Consider the following 15,852-nt stretch of genomic DNA (forward strand, 5'->3'; position numbering starts at 1 on the left):
TATGTTATTTACTTGTGCGTCAAAGAAACGGTCCAGGAAGAGAGCGAGGTTTGTGAAGACACCAGTCCTCTTTCCGTCATCAAGCACAAGGGCAAAGTTGGAACATGTCTGGATCATGTTGTCAATATTCAGACCTTAAACACAAAAAACAACAACACACTTGTGAGGAAAATATCAAGTAGTCTTATAAGTTTGGGAAGGGTCTCATTGGGATATAAATCTTAGACTAAGTGAAGAATGTTTTGACCGCTCGGATCAGAAAAAATAATGAATTAGCTTATAGTGAATAATGATTTCAAATTAGTATTTTTTACTTTGGCAAAGCTCTGATCTTTTTTCCACTTTTTACTATGACAAGTTAAATAAAATCTGGGCAAAATTTCAGATGTCTTAAAAAACTGCGATCAGTTCTCATTTAAATTGTTGGGTTTTAATGATAAAGCAATTTCTGTAAAGATTGAGAAATACAAATATGTTTCACAGGTAACAGAGCTTTATCGAGCAAAACTACCTTAAAGAGTGGTTTCAATATTGAAAAAGTTTGTGTATTGTATAAACTGCAATGAGAAAGTATTATTATTGTATTATAATCTTACAAGTGCTATCTACGGAAATAGTTCATAATAAACATTTCCATTGCTTTCACCGAAGTATTACACTGCAAGCAGTTTTAATAGTTACGAACTGTAAAGTATTCGAACTCAATCCCAAAAACAGGAACTGCAGTGGAGCATGTCTGTCACTTTTCTAATTACCGATTAAAAAATTAATGAGTAACGAATTCAACTAAACATGGTTTCCAACATATTAATTGCCACACACTAAATAAAGTTAAGGTAATTTTACCTTAAAAAACACCCTAACTCGCCTTAACGGTTAAGGTAGATTTGCCTTTCCTTAACCCACCTTAACTAACCCTAACTTCACCTGAACTCTACCTGAAGAGTTAAGGCCTCACTACCTAAAAAAACCTTAAATTTTATTCTAACTTGCCTTAAAATTACCTTAAATAATTACCTTAACATTACCATAAAAATTCCCTGAACTTTTCCTTAACTAAACCTGAAATTAACCTTAAAATTTTGGTAAGTTAGGGTAAACAATTAAAGTGAGTTAGGGTATAGTTAGGGTAAATTTACCACCACAGTTGTGGTAATTATTTAAGGTAATTTTAAGGGAAGTTAGGGTAAAGTTAAGGTTATTGTTAAGGTAGTGAGGCCTTAACTTTTCAGGTAAAGTTCAGGTAAAGTGCAGGTAAAAGCTGCTGGAGTTAAGGCAAGTAAATGTGAGTTCAGGTAGAGTACAGGTAGGGCAATTGTACCTTAACCGGTTAAGGTATAAAAATCTAGGGTAAAATTACCCTAAGAGGGCAAAAGTTAAGGTAGAAAAATTTAAAGTAAAATTACCTTAAAAGAGAAATAGTTAAGGTAAATGCAACCATGTGGGAAATATTTCCTCCAGTCAATTTATGAACCGACTATCGAGAAAACCATTTCCAGTATACTGTAATTTTTAAGTGAAACTCAGCTCAGTATGCACATAGTACACACCTGAAACAGGACCGCCAGCGAGAAGGCGTCCACTAAGACCCCTGCTTTTGGATCAAGTCTTTTGAATTGTGTAGTTCATCTGTTTCTGCGACTCCAAGCGGAGTTTGTGAGGCTCGTTTATGATTGTCTTACAGTAATAATATTTTGTGGCAATTTTACTGCAGAACGTAACAAAAGAAAGCTAAAGTAATTTAAGGTAACTTTACCTTAACAGAGTTAACGTAGATTTTTACCTTTATTGTAGTCAAGCTAAAGTTACGGTAGATTTTACCTTAACTTTACCTTATCAACGGTTTACCTTAACTCCGTTAAGGAAAAAATACCTTAACTTTATTTAGTGTGCATTACCCTAGTGATGAGCGCATTCAAAATCTTGCAAGAATGTTGCAAGAATCTTGCAAGATTCTTGCAAGTTTTTAAACTCCGGAAAAAATTTCTTGGGTGTTGTTGGCAAGATTCTGCAAGATTTTGAATTCTTTGATCACTAGGGTAGATGGATAGATTAATCACAATTGAAGTCACCATCTCAATTTGACAAACAGCAGCAATTTCTGAATTTGTTGAAGCGTTCGCCTCCAGGAACTCCGGCAGCTGAGTTTTAAATAAAATCAAACTGACGTCACAAAAAACGAAAATTAAGGTTCTATTTGGTTTCATCCCCATTCATTTACCCCCATAAAATTGAATCATATCTTTTGAAAGCCCCTGGAACCCCCTGTCTGTTGTCTGTTCGGTCTGGTCAATACATTCTTTTGGGTCTGGTTGGTCGGGAATCCCACCCACCCCCCCCCCCCGTCCGCGACCCAAGTTGGTCCGGACAGTACCTGCCTTGAGTCGCTGACCTTATCCTGGGCAGTAAAAAAATATGACTAAGATACCAGCTCGTTCTGCAAAGAAGTGCCAGAGTTTGCAGGGTAGATAGAACATGATAGCCGCGAGAGCTAGGATGATGGCAGCCCACTGGTAGTACACAATCTCATGTTGCTCATCCGCATCTTTAGCCTCCATCGCCGAATTACCAAAATCAACCTAAATCATTATTAAAATTCAGAGTAAAAATTGGACGTAGTTACATTAAATTTTGAACATTGACAAAAAATGCATGAAAAGGTTTACTTTCCCCGTGAGCTATATTTTTTGAATAGAATGAGACAACAGATTTATGCAAGTTTTTTGCTGATCATTGAATCCCAAGTTCAGAAAAACCGTCCCTGGAGCAAATAGCCTATGAAATGATTTTTAGCTCGACTTTAGTTGGATACAATTTTTTTTTACTAGAGATATAAACTCGACCCATCATTCACGCTTTATTGTTGCTTGACGCAAAATGTAAAGCTTGACTTTCGGTAGACCACAAATGTCATATTCGAGTTCTCTTTACTCAAATTTTTTAAAATGAACATTAGCAGGTCAAAAATTTTTCACATTGGAGTTTTGCGCTAGCCGAAAAGTTGAACGCTCAAAAAACCGAACTAAAAAGTGGGTTGTATTCAAATCATGGGTCCAGAGATAGTCATTTGAAACGATAAAAAAGAATTCAATACGTTTTTTGTTTGGTTGAGATAATAGTTATTGAAGCCAACCAATCTATTTGTTTTTTTTTGTTCGATTAAGTTATAGGGCCATTTACGCCAGTTGCAACAGCTAATCTAACTAATGAATCTCATGACTATCACATCTTGTGGTAAATTTCAAAAGAACGGCTAAGTTGGATTGTCCTGGTGCAATACTGTCTAACGTTTCTACTTTGCTGCTTCTAATTACAGAAGGAAAAATACAAACAAAAAATTCAGAGCTGCAAAAAGGAAAAATAAAATTAGTTTTGATCAACCCATGACTACTATCCCTTGATATTATTCAGGAAGCCTGACAGTGTAGTGCAACGAAAAGCCCCACCAGAATTTTTGGGTATTATAAAAGTCGGATTTTGAGCTTGGTATATAAAGGCTAATCTGAGCTAGAAATAGCTATCAAAAATGTTTTAACCTTAATAAGAGCCTTAAATGGATGTCTATTATAGATGGGCAATTTATCGTCGACACTGGAGTTTTAGGAATCAGTTCCAATTGCTGGCCTAAGCAGTATGAAGTCTAATCCGTTTCACAATTGATGGAAATATTGAGTTCTAACAGTGTTTTGCCCTTAAAATGGACGACTTCTGCAAATATGCTTCAAAAAATTCAAAACAAATAAATAATTTTGCCAGCCATATAAAAGTGTTGCCAAAAATGTGATTAAAAACCAAATCTATTCAAAAAACAGAAAAACTGTTTCGTCTCTTTTAAAGCTATAAATAACTTTGGCATTTTGACAAAAAGCAAAAAAAAGTCAAACTGAAAAATTTAAGGAAAGCACCTTCTGAAGCAACCCACATTATTCAAACTTCATTGTTGCTTGATGCAAATGTAAAGCTTGATTTTCGGTAGACCTCAAATTTCATGACCGAGTTCTCTTGATTCAAATTTTTTACACTGAACATTAGCAGCTCAAAAAAATTTCAAATTGGATTTTTGCGCCAACCGAAAAGTTGAACGCTCAAAAAACTGAACTAAAAAGGCGTTGAGTTCACATCATGGTTCCCGAGATAGTCTTCTGAAATGATAAAAATTACATGCGTTTTTTTTGGTTGAGATAATAGTTATTGAATCTAACCAATCTTTTTTTCGATTAAGTTAAAGGGCCATTTACGCCAGTTGCGACAACTAAGTCATTTGATGAACCTCATGACTGTCACATCTTAAGGTAAATTTCAAAAAACTGCTCAGTTGGATTATCCTGGTGCAATGCTGACTAATATTTCTCCTTTGCTGCTTCAGTGATTAAAAAAGAAAAAGAAACAAACAAAAAACACAGAGCTGCAAAAAGGAAAATTTAATTAATTTTGACGAAACCATGAATACTATCCCTTGACAGTGTAGTACAGTAAATGCCCCACCAACACTTTTGTGTCACTTTTCAAGTCGATGTTTGAGCTTGGTTTATATAGGGTAATCTGAGCTAGTAATAGCTATCAAAGTAGTTTTGACCTTTATAAGCGCTGGAAATGGACGTCTATTATAGATGGGCAATTTATCGCGGACAATGGGGTTTTAGTAATCAGTTCCAATTGCTCGCTGAAGCAGTATGAAGTGTAATCTGCTGGACAATTGATAGAAATATTGAGTTATAACAGTGTTTTGCCCCAAATGGGCAACTTCTGCAATTTTGCGTCGAAAAATTTAAAACAAATAAAAAATTTTGACAGCCATAAAAAAGTGTTGCAGAATTCGTGATTAAATTCAATAAATCTAGTTAAAGAACAAAAAAACTGTTTCGTTTTTTTAAATCTTTAAATAACTTTTGTCATTTTGACAAAAAGCATAAATTTTAAAATGAAAAAATTAAGGAATTCGCCTTCTGAAGCGATGTAGTCCCTAAAAACTGCACATGGTCACAATTTCTATAGATGAGAAAACACAAATTTCAACAAACACATGAAAGAACGAAGTTAGTCAAAAACATTTATTACTATTTTTGGTTTAAGCACTTTTTACATACTCAAAAGTGCTGTACAATAGATTCAGAGTAAAAAAGTTTTTAATTCTTTCTGAAGGCTTGTTTGTTTGGCAAAAGTTTGATTTCGAAAAAAGTCGATTCCATCTGTGGCGGCTGATTTTATTCATTGAGCAAACAAATTGAATAGCGCTTCAAGGACATTTCAAGCATTAAAGGTAGAATAGCATGACAAGCGAAATTTAATGCTACATTCTATCGAAGCCATACGGATTTGTTCACTTTGTTCAACAGTTATATTTAGCAACCATTATTTGTACACAATCGACATACATGAAGTTAAACTGAAACTCAAACTCGAACTACGCAAATACTGCCACGTATTCAAGTGTTCACAATCACACAAATTGAGCTCAAACTGAGTAGGAGATACCCAACTTGGTAAGCCATATTCGATGAATTTTGCGATTTTTTCTACCAATTCAGAGGAAGAGTTGAATCGTATAAGCTATCCCGGACCCCAAACTTTGTTTAGTCACAGAATCTTACGACATAGTGATCTACAACCAATCAGAGATGCAATTGTGACATGTATGGCAGTATAAATAGAGCTTGAAAAACTAACAAAAATCAGTTGAAACTCGCTAATTTTGTGTCATTAAATAGACATACAGTGCGTATTGAACCACATTTTCTTGAGCGTTAAATTACTTGATATCGTGTCTGGTCTCTGTAGATCATACTAGTGATTGTACAGTTTTAACTTATATTTGACTTGTGAAAAGAGCATTAACTTTGATATTCTCAAATCTTTCTTTCTGAGGAACAAAGTTCCTAAATGAGAAAAACTTCTTTGTGCAAAGCATAAAGTCAGTTTGTTTCTCTTACTGGCTTTAACGAAGCCTACTCTAGTTCAACATTGGTGTCATTGAAACCAATAGAGAGACTTGCTAACTTTGAAGTTAGAAAAATTTTGTTAGTATTATCAGGTTTGCAACTGGTAAAAAGTCCTGTTTTACAACTGCTAACTGTTGAAACTTCGCATAGCTAAAGCCAAGTTATAGAGCGTTGGAGAAACGAGAATTCTTAAATTCGTTTCATAAATTGAGTTGTCAACAAAAACTCAACAAAAATTGATTGTTTCAATTTGAATTATTTTGTTCTCTTAAGAGAAACAATTTAGTTATACAGCAAATTGAGCAATTAGTTATCAGGAATAATAGAGCAACAAGTAATGCAACGGTAACCTACAGTATAGCGGACATTACAGTTCACAAAAATTAACAGCAAAAACACAATATCTGGACAGATTTGAAACCGCTGAAACGAACTGGTCGGTGTAAAGTTTTCCTTGACTTTGATAGGAGAGCAGCCGTTACATTTTATCCGCCGACCCGGACAGTGGAAGAGAAACTGCTCTCCAATTTGATGAAGAGAGTGCCGAAGGCACCCCCCACAGAGAATCAAACGAATCATCAGCGCAACGCCAGTGAGACAGAACGAAAGCTTCGAGTGCAATTCACAAAATACGTTGAAGAATTAACCTCGCTTAAAAGGAATGGGCAAAGCCAAAGCAAACAGCACTCAAGCAATCAAAGCACAAACCGCAGGCAGAGAGGAGTTTCAATCAACAGCTCAAAGGTACGACAAGAGGTTCCAAGATTTAGTGGAAGAAGTTAACACTAAAACAAGAATTGGCTACAAAAAAAATAAAGATTCAGATCGATCCAACAAACTAAAGGTCCTCTACCAACCGACTGCTCACCTTAAAAAGGAAGAAATACTGAAGCAATTCCAGCGTCAAAACAAGCTTGTGCCCTACCAAGCGAATTTCGTTGAAGAACATCTGGAAGAAACAAGGAAAAACAAAGCAAGTTTGGACTATCAATGGCTTGCATATACAAGCAAAGGCACGCAACCAGAAATGAATGCAGAGCAAAGCAACACAACTCAAGCAGTGAAAAACAGCGAGAGCAAAACAACTACCCAACGGACAACCCAGTTGCTTAAACAGTGCAAAATAAAGCAACATCAAGCGGCCAAGAGTCTGAGAATGTTTCGGAAACATCTTCAGCAAATCAAAGGCGTGAGGAAAGGATGAGGAAATTCGATATCAAATTAGAAACAAAGATGCGACTGGATTTGACACGTTTTCAACGGAGGAAGCTAGAGCTGGAAACGCAAATGAAGGAACTGGAAACCAAGCATCAACTACTGGAGGAAGAGTGTGAGCTAGAGCACAAAGTGAAGAGAACAGCATTAGAGAATGAAGATGTTCGTTCCCAATCAACCAGTGCTCGAGACAAGTCACCCTTCAACTGGGCCCCAAAGAGGAGAGATGTCTCAGATTGGGCCAGTAGGATCGACAACCTTCTAACACCAGAATGATCAACAGCTCGCTTCGAAGCAACTCCTGAAGTGAACAGGCATAGTCACTTCTCACGATATCGCAGTTCACGAGACCGTTCCTCAAGTGTTGAAGACCGGGATGTTTCCTCCCGAGCTCTTCTACGAGACAACAGTGGATACGCAGGTAGCAGTAGCCTACCAAAGATAAAGTTGAACAACTTCGCTGGAAACCCCCTCGAATGGCCGGAGTGGTCCAGTATGTTCATTGCTACGGTGAATCAACGCCCAATACCAGACTCACAGAAGATGAACCATCTGAAGACTCTACTGACAGGCAAAGCAAGGGTAGCAATCTCTGGAATAGGCTATTCTGGACAGTTCTATGGTGCTGCATAGAGCATTCTGGAGAGGAAGTTTGGAAGGCTTTTTGTGATCATTGATGCTCAACTGTAGAGTCTTCGCAAAGCAAGTCAGGCCAAACCTCACAACTCAACAGGTCTGATCAGTTTCTCAGTTATTGTTTCCAACTCTTTAAATTTGCGCAAAGAGTACAAGAAGATTGATGATCTGCAGTCAAGCTCAACACTCTATATGGCAGTAGATAAACTACCTCAAGTTCTCAAAGAGAAGTGGTGATTCTACTTTAATGATAAAGATGAAGATTGGCCTGATCTGATTATGTTTGAAAAATGTCTATCTTGGATAGCATTCGTGCATGAAGGATTTTAAGCTTTTAAAGGAGAGCAAACGGTAGAAGACCCGAGAAGCACAAATAGAGACAGACGGTTCACGAAAACATCGAACTTCAGTGCAATTTCGAGTGTACAGTTCCAATTTTTTTTGCGAAAGCTTTCAAAAAAATTGGAACTGTACACTATTCAGGAGCATGCGAGTGAATGATCGGTACGCAGCATTGAGGAAGCAACGCTTATGTTACGGATGTCTAGGCAGAGGACATGCAATTAAAGTTTGTAAAGTCAATATGTGCGGTATCAATGGATGCATAAAGAAGCACAACCGTTTGCTACGCTCAGAAAACCAAATGAACGAGGGAAATCACGCAGTCAACGTAAGCGCAGCAACAATCAACCAGAGTAACGAAGTTACAAGCTTCCTTTAGATAGTTCCTGTTTCAATACAGAGCGGTGGCAGCAGGCTGAACACAAATGCTTTAGTCGATAGTGGATCAACGATTTCATTCATCGATCAAAGAGTGCAAGCGAAGTTACGAGCCCAAGGCACCGAGGTGTCGCTCAACATAGCTGGCACATAGGGAAAAAAGGATCTGAAGACAGAAAGGGTTCCCCTCAAAATAAAGGGATTACATTCAAAGGTCCATTCAATCGTTTGAACACCGGTCATTCTCCTGGGAAAACACAAAATACAAAGAAGTATGCCTAAACGACAAGATTCTGGCAGGACTTGATCTGCTACACGAATTGATTGGAACAATTTTTGGTTTCCGGAAGGTCCAATTGCCCTGAGAGCTGAAATCGAATCAAATTGGAAACAAAAACTGCAACTACAGCAAAGCTTCAATGACTTGAGTGTTCTACCCAACAAAAGGTTCAACTTGAGGGAAGTTGGCACCATACTTGATCAAGATGCTTATGAGCTACAACACCCATTGGACTACATGATAGTAGCACGAAGTGAACCTTTCGCCTTTCTAACAGAACTAGGATGGGTAGTCAGTGGACCCATGACGGGCAAGAGCAGACAAAAAGTTTGTCATTTCGTTTGCACCGAAGATGTGAAAGTGGCCGAGAATATCCTAACCTGGTGGGACATAGAAACCTATGCTTCGAAAATCAATGTCGTCAGTCAGTCAAAAAAGGAACTGCAAGCACGAAGATGATACATGATAGAGAGTACGACGAAGATCACAGGCGAGCGGTACGAAGTGGGAAGGCTGTCGAGTGAACCAGAGCCAAACCTACCGAACAACTACAGCTCAGCCCTGCGTCAGCTTTACTCACTGGAGCGAAGATTCCAAAGAGACCCAAACCTGAAAAGTTTGTATCAACAATCAATAGATACAGATGAAGAAAAAGGATTCGTAAAGATGGCGTAAAGTGAAAGGCTCCTTCGGGAAGGATTGGTATTTGCCATACTATCCAGTACTAAACCCGAACAAGCATGGCAAAGTAAGACGTGTTTGCAATGCCGCATCAAAGGACCTGATCTGCTACACGAGTTGATTGGAACAATCTTCAGATTTCGTGAAGGATCAATTGCCCTGACAGCTGACATCGAATGGATGTGCCTACAAGTGCAAGTTCCCAAACAGGATAGCGGTTGCTTGCGCTTCTTATGGAGTCCAAGGACTTACGAACCTGTTCAGATATACGAAAATCAGCGTCATGTATTTGGAGCTAAGAGTTCTCCAACTTGTGCAAACTATGCTCTCAAGCGAGAGGGACTGGACAACGAAGAAAGGTATCCAATTGCAGCAAAGGCAAAACAAAACAACTTCTACATGGACGATTTCATCAAATCAGTAGAAACCCTTGAAAAAGCAATTGAAGTCTCCAATCAACTACAACCTCTTCTCTAACAACATGATTTTGAATTGAAGAAGTGCATGAGCAACAAAATGCCGAGTGGCACCGATGAGGCATCTTTCAATACCACAAATGGAATTACAAGCGGCAGTCATGGCAGTGAGGTTGAAAGAACAGATAGTCAAGGAACTTGAAATGAAGATAAATAGTTGCAGTTTTTAGGCAGACTCAACTGCAGTATTGCCGTGGATACACAGTTCCCATCGTAAGCAGCAGGCGTTTGTAGGCAATCGAGTAGCTGAGATACTGGATACAACTGATGTTTCACATTGGAAACATGTGAGCGGTATCAACAACCCAGCGGACATTGGCACCAGAGCAAGCAACATTGAGGAACTCAAGAGAAGCGAGTGGCTCACTGGGCCGGCCTGGTTGAAGCGACCAGAGAGTAAAGGACCAGAGCAAGTTGACCTAATCTTTTCGTCAGGTGAAGAGAATCTACCCTCATCAGTCTTCATGATACAGGCTGAAGAGGAGAAATGTGTTATTCATTAGGAATGATTCAGTATCTCTAACAGACTAGTGAATACAGTGGCAAACGTACAGCGATCATTGAGCTAATACAAACCAATTACTACAGCAAGGACAATTTGGTGAAGAAGAGAAATCTCTCAAAGCAGAAACGGAAATTCCAAAAGGCAGCAAAATCCTACAGTTCTCACCCTTCCTGCATGAAGAAGGACTTATTCGCTCCAAAGGCAGAACAGGCAAAAGTCAACCGGATTTCAGTGCAAAGCATCCAATATTGCTACATTGGAAACATCATGCGGCTGAATTATTCTTGCGAAACGAGCACAAGGACAATCAACACGAGGGAATTGAGCATGTACGAACAATTGTTCAGCAGAAGTGGTGTTTCCTAGGCATAAGAAACGCCTTAGAATCAAACAAGAACAAGTGCATTACCTGCCGAGAAGGCAGAGCCCTAACGATAGCACCAGTAATGGCAGGTTTACCCGAAGAGCGGTTGGACGTTTCAACAGCTTTACAAATGTCGGAGTTGAATACTTTCGTCCGTTCATTGTGAAGATTGGGCGAAGAAACGAAAAACGAGGGTGTTGTCTGTTCACATATCTAACTATGAGAGCGGTGCATATAGAAGTAGTACCCAAGTTAGACACAGATAGTTGTCTCAATGCAATCATGCGATTTATTGCACAAAGAGGCAAACCAAATGCAATGATCAGCGATAAAAGGACAAACTTTGTTGGAGCTGAAAAAGAATTTGCAGGTTACATTGAGGCATGGAACAAAGAAGGGATCAAAGAATATCTAATTCAACGAGGACTTCGATGGAAGTTCAACCCACCCGCAGCACCTCACTTTGGTGAGAAGTTGCAAGAAAGCAATGTATTCAGTGTTGGGGAACAGATCAGTCACAGAGGACGTTATTTTAACAACTATGTGTTTTGTAGAACAGACATTGAACTCAAGACCGTTGACAACAGTCAGTTCAGACGTTAATGACTTGGAAGCATTGACTCCCAATCACTTCTTGCTTGGCAACAAGAATGCATGCTTACCCCTTTCTACCATGCGCAGAAGAAAACGTTGATAATCGAAAACTCTTTCGGGAAACTCAAGCCTATGCAAATCTCATATGGAACAGATTTCGTAAAAAAATATCTGCCAGCTCTGAATAACCGGCAAAAATGGCGACCTACGGCGTACGAAACCTTTAAAGAGGGTGATCTCGTTTGGTTGATCCAAGACAGCAATAAGCGTGGTTTTGCAACTTTGTTCAAGTTAAGGAGACCACCGATGGTTCCGATGGTGTGATTCGATCAGCGATAGTTCGAACGAACGAAGGAGTTTACAAGAGACCAGTAGTGAAGCTCGCCCGATTGGATAAATTTTGCGATTTTTCTACCAATTCAGAGAATGAGTTGCACCGTATAAGGTATCTTGAACACCAAGCAGCTCTGTGTATTCATTGAATCTTACGACATAGGGATCTACAACCAATCAGAGATGCAATTTTGACATGTATGGCAGTATAAATAGAGCTTGAAAAACTACCATAAATCAGTTGAAACCCCCTAATTTTGTGTTATTAAATTGACATACAGTGCGTATTGAAGCACTTTTTATTGAGCGGTAAATTACTTGTTCTTGTGTCTTGTTTCTGCAGATCATATTGGCGATTGTACAGTTTTAATTTAACTTGTGAAAAGAGAATTAAATTTGTTTTTCTCAAAACTTTTTTTTCTGAGGAACAAAGTTCCTAGGTGAGAGAAACTTTAGGCAAAGCATAAAGTCAGTTTCTCTTACTGGTTTTAACGAAGCCTGCTCTAGTTCAAAATTGGTGTTATTGAAACCAATAGAGAGACTTGCTAACTTTGAAGTTAGGAAAATTTTGTTAATATTATCAGATTTGCAACTGGTAAAAACATCCTGTTTTACAACCGCTAACTGTAGCAGGTTGAAACTTCGCATAGTTATAGTCAAGTTTTAGGGCTACAATCTGCAGGAAGGGGAATTCTTAAATTCGATTTATAAATTGAGTTGTCAACAAAAATTCAACAAAATTTGATTGTTTCAATTTGAAATATTTTGTTATTCTGAGAGAAACAAGTTAGTTATACAGCAAAGCTGAGAAATTAGTTATCAGGAGTAATAGAGAAACAAGTAATGCAACGATAATCTACATTATAGCAGACAATACAGTCCACAAAAATTAACTGAAAAAACACAAAATCCAGACAGATTTGAAACCGCTGAAACGAACAGGTCGGCATAAAGTTTTCCTTGACTTTGATAGGAGAGCAGCCGTTACACCATCTGTGAGGGACTGCAAAACTGAATGATCTTCTTTCGAAAGCTGTCTTCAAAGATGTGGCTCTATAGTTGTAAATATAATGAGATCTTGAAACTTGCAATTTCTAGATAACAGCGAGTTATGATAATCTGAAATCCTCTGCGAATGGTGAACCAGACGACGACCCATCAAAAGATTTTTGAAATGAATGCTTTTTCGTACAGATAACCAGTGCAACTGCTTAATAAAAACCGAAGTTGGTGTGCCAGGTGAGAGTCTAAAAATTAATCTGCATGCACAGTTCATTATCCGTTGCAATTTCTGAAGGAGAACGTCGGGCAAAACTCATAAAGCGAATTACAATAGTCAAACCTAGTGAGAATTAGAACTCTCACTAAATCAATTAATGAATTTTTCGGAATGGAGTCTCTGATAGAATAGACTTTACGGAAGAAATAGTAACATGTTGCACATTGTTGCGCGGAAGAGCTCGATGATCTGTGATACTCAACTGCCAACGGAATGTAAATTTTCCGATAAGGTGAATTTGTGGGTTTAGTTTTAAATGTTAAACTATCTATTTCCAAGTAGAAAGTTCAGTTAGAGTTCAGTGTGCAGGATGTTACTGTTTCTTAAGTAAAGTCTCTTTTATCAGATCCGAAACAATCAATAATTGATTTAGTGAGAGCTCTAGTTCTCACTAGGCTTGACAATTGTAATTCGGTTTATTATGGGTTGCCCGACGTTCTCCTTCAGAAATTGCAACGGATAATGATTTTTGCCTCCAGATTAATCTTTAGACTATCCCTCTGGCACACCAACTACGGATTTTATTCAGCGGATGCACTGGTTACCTGTACAAAAACGCATTCTTTTCAAAATTTTTTCTGATGGTTCATCGTCTGGTTCACCTTTCGCAGAGGATTCCAGATTATCTTAACTTGCTTGGAAAGTGAAAGTTTATTATTTAATACAAAAACTAAAAACTTCACATTGTCCGAAAGTTTAGATTCTAATGGCAATTGAGTATCACAGAACATTGAGCTCTTCCGCGCAATATTCCTAAATTCTGTTTTCTTTGTGTTCAGTTGAATTTTTGCACTATTAAACCATTTTTGCAGAGTGCGAATTTTGAAGCAAAAACTTTAGAGTCACATTGTTGTTGTAGACAAAATAAACAACTGTGTTATCAGCATAAAAATGATAATTCACGTTGAGCTTCACAAATATAATTTTTAATGGTAACAGATAGTAAGTAAAATGAAGATGGCCTAAAAAAGAACCTTACGGAAAACCCGATTCAACTGATTGCATTGAAGAAAAAGTGTCATCAATTAACACTTTTTGTGATTCATCACTAAGATAGCTCCTGATAAAGCTGAGAAGACGATGCCCATTTTCTGGACTATTTTCAAGAACAAACAGAAGTATATCATGGACAACTGTATCAAATGTGGCTGATAAATGAAGGCCAATGTACAGCGTGTTTTTTCAATTATAAATTTAGCAAAATATTATTGGTTACCTTCAGGAGTGCTGTTTCAGTTGCGAAGAACTTTCTATAAGCACTTTGGGACCTGCATAAAATATTGTTATCTTCAAGATGATCTCTCAGTTGGTGTAACACAGCTTTTTCGAATAATTTTTAGATAACTTTTTTGGTATAGAACGATAATTTGCTAAGTCTTCACAATCGAGATTAAATTTTTCGATTTAAGATTTTACAACAGCTGCTTTTAGAGCCTGTGGAAAAACTCCATTCTCTAAAGAGGATATTATAAGGTTCAACAGCACGGATAGATACGAATGAGGAAATAATTTTGCAAAACGCGTCGGGATTTTGTCAAGCACAGATGTACTGCTAGAAGATTCTGCAATAAAGTTTCTCACGTTATTCAGAGATAATTACTTAAAAAATTCATCCTGTTCCAACTTATGCATTGGTTTTCATGAGACGTGATTGAATAAATTGATGCAACAATTTTTTGCTATGAAGAAGTTATTGAATTCGGAGGCTAGAGCTTATTTGCTTTCATGTTTTGGCAACTGACGTTCTTCTTTGCCCAATTAAAACAAAAACGTGTTAAAGATGGAAAAATGAACCACTCAACAACTGATTGGAATTGTTAGTCACAAAAAACGGCAATGCAACAGAGTGACGATAAGTGACTGTATAATTGTATAAAAGTGAAGACCAATAGAAAAAGCAGCGATTTTTTAGTCATGATTAGGTTGCCTTAGTTTTATGAAAAACTTTATGAAATATGTATAATCCTTGAAAACATTCCATTAGCTTGCACTCTAAACGCTAGACGAGTTCAACTATTGTTAACGGAAATTTCTTTTTAAATACGGAGGTACTTCTAGAACGTCTTTCTCTATGACGTCCAATGTTAGAAAAATTGTTCAGGTTGTTTTAAGAGTTTATTTGATCTATGGCATGTCCACGAAAACAAAAGAAAAAAGATTGACCGATTCTAAGCAGGCGCAACTAACGTGAATATGGAAGTCTGCTGGAGTCGTACCAGCATCTTCTACCGACATAACAATTTTCATCCTTTCTTCAACAAGCTTTCCTCTTCAATCGACTAGCTGTTGTAACCCAAGACTTTTATCAAAAATTTCTTATACTTGTTTTGAGAACCGCATAACTGAAAAATGTGAATACTAAAATAGATTTGCAGCTTTTTCTGATGTACCCACGTTGAACAGTGAAAATAATCCGTTATCAGACCCATTCAGACATTTATCAGTCAGGATCAGACTCATGCAGACAAAAAAACAGCCGTGATCAGAATCATCAAGATATAGATCAGTTTTGATTAAAAATCATGCAGAAAGAAAACAGTCATGATCAGAATAGTCTAGATTTCAGGCTCAATCAAGCAAAGCATCAACTAAGATCGGACCCATCCAGACGAAAAACAGCAATGATCAGAATAAGACGGATATAAATAACCCGCGATAAGAATCATACGGAAAAAATCAGCCGTTACAGACCCATCTAGAAAAAATCAGCCATGATCAGACACATCTAGAAAAAATCAGCCATGATCAGACACATCTAGAAAAAATCAGCCATGATCACACACATCTAGAGAAAATCAGCCATGATCAGACACATCTAGAAAAAATCAGC

The 15,852-nt window shown here is 37.7% G+C and overlaps 1 protein-coding gene across 1 annotated transcript in view; it reads right to left on the reverse strand.

Annotated features, from left to right (window-relative positions):
* Positions 1–15,852, reverse strand: part of LOC142340593 (innexin unc-9-like) — a 37,187-nt gene that overhangs the window by 19,151 nt on the left and 2,184 nt on the right. Inside the window, exons 3-4 of the mRNA XM_075391268.1 lie at positions 2,429–2,579; positions 13–134 (exon numbers count right to left, since the gene is read on the reverse strand). Of these exons, the coding sequence (XP_075247383.1) occupies positions 13–134; positions 2,429–2,579 (273 nt within the window). The remainder of the gene's footprint in view (positions 1–12; positions 135–2,428; positions 2,580–15,852) is intronic.

The sequence above is a fragment of the Convolutriloba macropyga genome, chromosome 6 (assembly GCF_964194025.1).
Source record: "Convolutriloba macropyga chromosome 6, txConMacr16.3, whole genome shotgun sequence".
Lineage (NCBI taxonomy): Eukaryota > Metazoa > Xenacoelomorpha > Acoela > Convolutidae > Convolutriloba > Convolutriloba macropyga.